At 33.6% G+C, this 4,509-nt stretch overlaps 1 protein-coding gene across 1 annotated transcript in view; it reads left to right on the top strand.

Annotated features, from left to right (window-relative positions):
- Positions 1–643: 643 nt before the first annotated feature.
- Positions 644–4,509, top strand: part of LOC107867739 (small RNA degrading nuclease 5) — a gene marked incomplete in the record, with an annotated part of 13,798 nt that continues 9,932 nt past the window's right edge. Inside the window, 4 exon segments of the mRNA XM_047410858.1 lie at positions 644–821; positions 1,723–1,779; positions 1,870–1,935; positions 3,688–3,821. Coding sequence (XP_047266814.1) covers positions 744–821; positions 1,723–1,779; positions 1,870–1,935; positions 3,688–3,821 — 335 coding nt within the window.

Raw genomic sequence — 4,509 nt, 5'->3', positions numbered from 1 at the left:
ATATCTCGTGCCTTGAGCCGGGGGTCTATCGGAAACAGCCTTTCTACTTCATCAAAGGTAGAGGTATGGACTGCGTACATCTTACCCCCCAGACTCCACTAGATGGGAATACACTGGGTTTATTGTTGTTGTTGTTCAATAATGCAGTCGATATTTTTATTATTTTTTAGAGAAATTAAAATATATAAATTAACATAGTAATTATTTAAATAAATTTAACGTATAATATATTCATAAATAAAATATATATATGTGTGAAATGAATATCATAAGATTTGAGGATATTTTTGTCCTTTTATAAATTTATCCGAAGGAGAAATTATGGTGGAATAACTATTCCACCAATTGAGTGGATAATTTATCCTGATATTAATTATTAATTCAAAAATAAATTATCCAAATATTATCAACCAAACAAGCATTTAAAAAAATGACCCCTAAGAGAATTAAGTAATTCATTCTACACTATAACCCTCAACTATAAAATTTTAAATTATTACTCCATATCAATAACAAAAATTAAATATAATAAGAATCAGAATCAAAATCAAAATTTAATATTAGCCAGCAAAAAATGCTATTATCAATCAAAAGATTTACTATGACAAACATTTGAAAACCTTCATGTAAAAAAAAAAAAAAAAAAAAAGAGAAGAAAAGAATATAAGAAGGGTCCGACCCTAACAACATGCCTTCCCCTATGTGCCTTTTTTCTGTTCGGTGACTGACTATTTAGTAACGACATGAGTTTGGAGAACAGTAAAACTGAAAACTCTGACGAACACAAAGCCAAATCCTTCTTTGATGTTTATGGCCCTGAGGTCCCTTTCCTATAATATTGCTTTTTCATCTTATGTATATGTTTTTTTTTTTTTTTTTTCAAAAAAACTTCTTTAATGGAGTACCAAAGCTCTGCTTTTGTATATCATGAATGTGAATTTATTTTGCTTATTAGTGGATGTGGGTATCCTTATAAAGTTCTTAAATAGTTATAGCACAGCTTTTCTGGATTTTTTTTTTTGTTATTGTTGTTGGGTTTCACGAGTAACATGGATTTCTTTGTGGAGCTTTTGAGTGGAGTTAGTTTAATTGGGTTGTATTGGATGGAGTTTTAATTGGTTAACTTGAAGAAAAGAGGAGATTGTTGCTAAATGAAAATTTAGTATGATGAGGATATATTGTTTTAATTGTGAGTTCAATGGAGAGTGGTTATAAAGGCATTAATTTTGAAAATTAATTAATCATGATAGAAACCCCAAAACAACAACATAGCCAGTGTAATTCCATAAGTGGGGTTTGGGGAGGGCAGTGTATAAAAGAGACAAGGCTAAAAGGGGGAAAATAAAGCAGCTTTTGTAACCGATAAAAGAAATATCTTTCGTGATTTGTAGATTGAGTTCATTTAAGTGAGTAATTTTAACTTGCTCACCCAAAGAGGAGGAGTGCTATTGAAGAAATTAAGATTCGTATTATTGAAAAATTTGGAACGCCGTGGTGACATACTATTCCTGTTGTCAGCGTCATTTTCTATTTGGTGTTTGCTTGGTATTTTTCTTCTGTTTTTGTTTGGGAGACAATGGTCATGTTGTTAATTTTCCAGATAGTTGTGTCTGATCCATTGTTATTTATCATTGTGAAAGAGAAATTATTATGCATGTTGGTTGAACTTTTTAATGTCTGTGTGATTGTTATACAAGGTTTGAATTTTTGATTGTGGTGTAGGCGCGAGCAGATATTGTTTTCAACAAACCAGAAGCCAACTCAACCTTGAATCTTCAAGTATGTTTAATAACATACTGATCGAGGTTATTTTTTCTTATTTTACAAGAGGTTAGAACTTGATTTATCATGCTTAATGTGATAATACAGGACGTGCAAGGACTTGTCACCTGGGTGCTTGCTGATGGGTTCATGCCATCATGGGTTTTTATCAAAGTAATGTATTTCATTCCTTTCTTTGCATGTTATCCACGCAGGCATGTATAACTGTATCAGACGCACAAACGTCTCACTTTTTTGGAATACGTTGAGGAAAATCTGGTGAGGACAGATTGAGCTGTCCTTACCTTGAGGTTTCTCATATCAATCTGGTCCATTTCAAGGATTGCTTACTGGATTATTTATATATTTGATAGTGTATAAATAACACATGCAACAATAATTGTTTGCTAGTGATCTAGAATACATTTTCATCTCCATGCTAGATAGGTGATGTAGATTTTGCTGGTAAGGTACATTAAAGCATTAGTCACCCGAAAGTGTATAAATGATTATATAAATCACACTGGAGTATCTGATGTTACCAAATTATATAACTGTTAGATTCACTTTTTCTGACTCACCTGTTCAAAAAGAATCAAATCATGTCTCCTTTTTGTCCTTTTTTGACACATGGAATGTAGAAATTGAAGATTGCTCAAATTAGTGAGAACAATGTAAAGAAGATCAACTTTTTTTTTCTTTTTTAATTTGTTCTTTCGGTGTAAGGAAAGGATGCCCTGCTGTCTTGATAATTGGGCAAAGGTGAATGACTCAGTTAAGTCACATTGGCCTAAGTTACTCGGACTTTTCACTTTCGGTGCCGCACCCGTGTTGGCACAACATGGGTGTGGGATATGTACCCGATCTGTTCAACTGATTTTGGGTACTTTGACCAAAATGATAGGGAAAGTTTAGACACATTTAATGATTTCTATAATTAAAACAAAAGCTAAGGTGAAATTGAAGAAAATGGTATACCTTGCTCATAGAAATTTCTATGTTATTGCTTTTCCTTTTAGATTCTCCTCTTGATCAATATTTTCTCCTCAAGTTTTCTATATAATAGCTCACAATATAGGTTTTATAACTCTATTTTTAGACATTGAATTATTTTTAACCTAATCCTTGCACGCGTGTCCATACCTAGATCCATATCTCCGGATCTTAAGATTGAGATCATGAAGGATCCCACCTATAGATCTGCACCCACGTCACCCGCACCAGAGTCCGAGTAACTTAGACATTGACAACTTGTAAATATCTTCTAATACGTACTTGGTGTTTATGTTATCGAAATTATTGACCTACCCAAAAAGGGAAAAAAGAAAAATAAAATCATTTTTGGACCCATATCCCATCTTGGGTATTCACTTGTAAGTATGTACAACAATTACTTAATGAATTCACTAAAGTACATTTGCATACTTCCTTCATTTATTAATGTGCTGTATTTTAGACTCACTTTACCTTTATTGAATTAATGTGATTCCTATTTTATTCTAAAAATAAATGAATGTGGTCCGTGTTTAATTTGTATGTCAGTCTGTAATGAGTTTGCAGATTCTGCCAGTAACACGTAGCTGCATTATCTTATATGTCAATGTGAGTCATTAGGAGAATGAGTTGGTTGCAAAGATTGTCTTACTTGAGCTTGAGCTCTCTTTGAAACATCAATGAAATTTTGATAATACTAAGGAAATGGTATGGTTTTACTTGCTATTGGCTCTCAAGTCGTATGCAATCTAGGTGCTATATATCCTGAATTATGATATACTGCACATTTATTTTGACGTACAGGGAGATAGAATTTAGTTTACGTGGATGTTTGTTTGCCTTTCGGATGGTCCCTGTCAATTTTCCAGTGAATAATATCTTCCTTAGAGGCTGAACCCAGTTTCTTCTGTACCTCTCTCTTTTTGCATGCAGAATAAGCCTTTGATCCCTAAAGTGGTAATGCTGTATGTCCCTGGCCTCAATGCATCTCTATATCTATCACAGTCTAAAGTGCTCAAAGGTTTCAAAGAATGCTGTGGTGTTCCAAGGCCAGTTTTAGCTCTCAGGTTGGTAATAGCTTAGTGTTTGAATATTCAGGATATTACTCTTGTGTTACTTGTTTTAGTTTTTCTTTTGTCTTACTTGTGTAAGTGGAAATTATGTTTTCTTATTATTATTAGTTTTTGTTTCATGGTAGTTGTGTATCAGATGGAAATCAGACAATAGATGCACTTCTCACGTGCAAATCAAAGAGGAAAAGGAAAGCAGCTGAGCACATTTCACGGAAAATCATCCAGTCATCTGAACAAGGTCTGAGTCTGATCCAAGAAAAACTCTCCAGAAGTGTTTGTTGCGAATCTGCTATTTTGATTCCATTTCTGCTTAATTAGGGGTTCAGTTGCATGTGGGAGGAGGTCTAGAATGGCATGCCTGTAATGCAGGCACCGTCTCCTCCAACTTTATATCAGTATTATTGCTATGGTCTATGTTGTGCTTTATAAATTTGTCTACATCTGTAGAAGATCTGTTTATGATACACTTTTTGCCCCTTGAAGTTTTGGACAAGTGTCAGAATGGTTTCTGCTATAATAGTTAGATATTCTGCTGGCTGTTAAATTAGAGAACTGGATGAAAAATTGCCTTTTTGTGACCAGGTAAATATATTTCATCAAAAGCAGGTGGGCTAAACTCGTACACAAGGGGCATACCAAAAAGTAAAAAACCTATAAAAAGAGATTCTTCTCTATGGAAGAC

This window comes from Capsicum annuum, chromosome 4, assembly GCF_002878395.1.
Source record: "Capsicum annuum cultivar UCD-10X-F1 chromosome 4, UCD10Xv1.1, whole genome shotgun sequence".
NCBI classification, from domain to species: Eukaryota; Viridiplantae; Streptophyta; class Magnoliopsida; order Solanales; family Solanaceae; genus Capsicum; species Capsicum annuum.
This window is presented reverse-complemented; position numbering and strand designations above follow the sequence as displayed.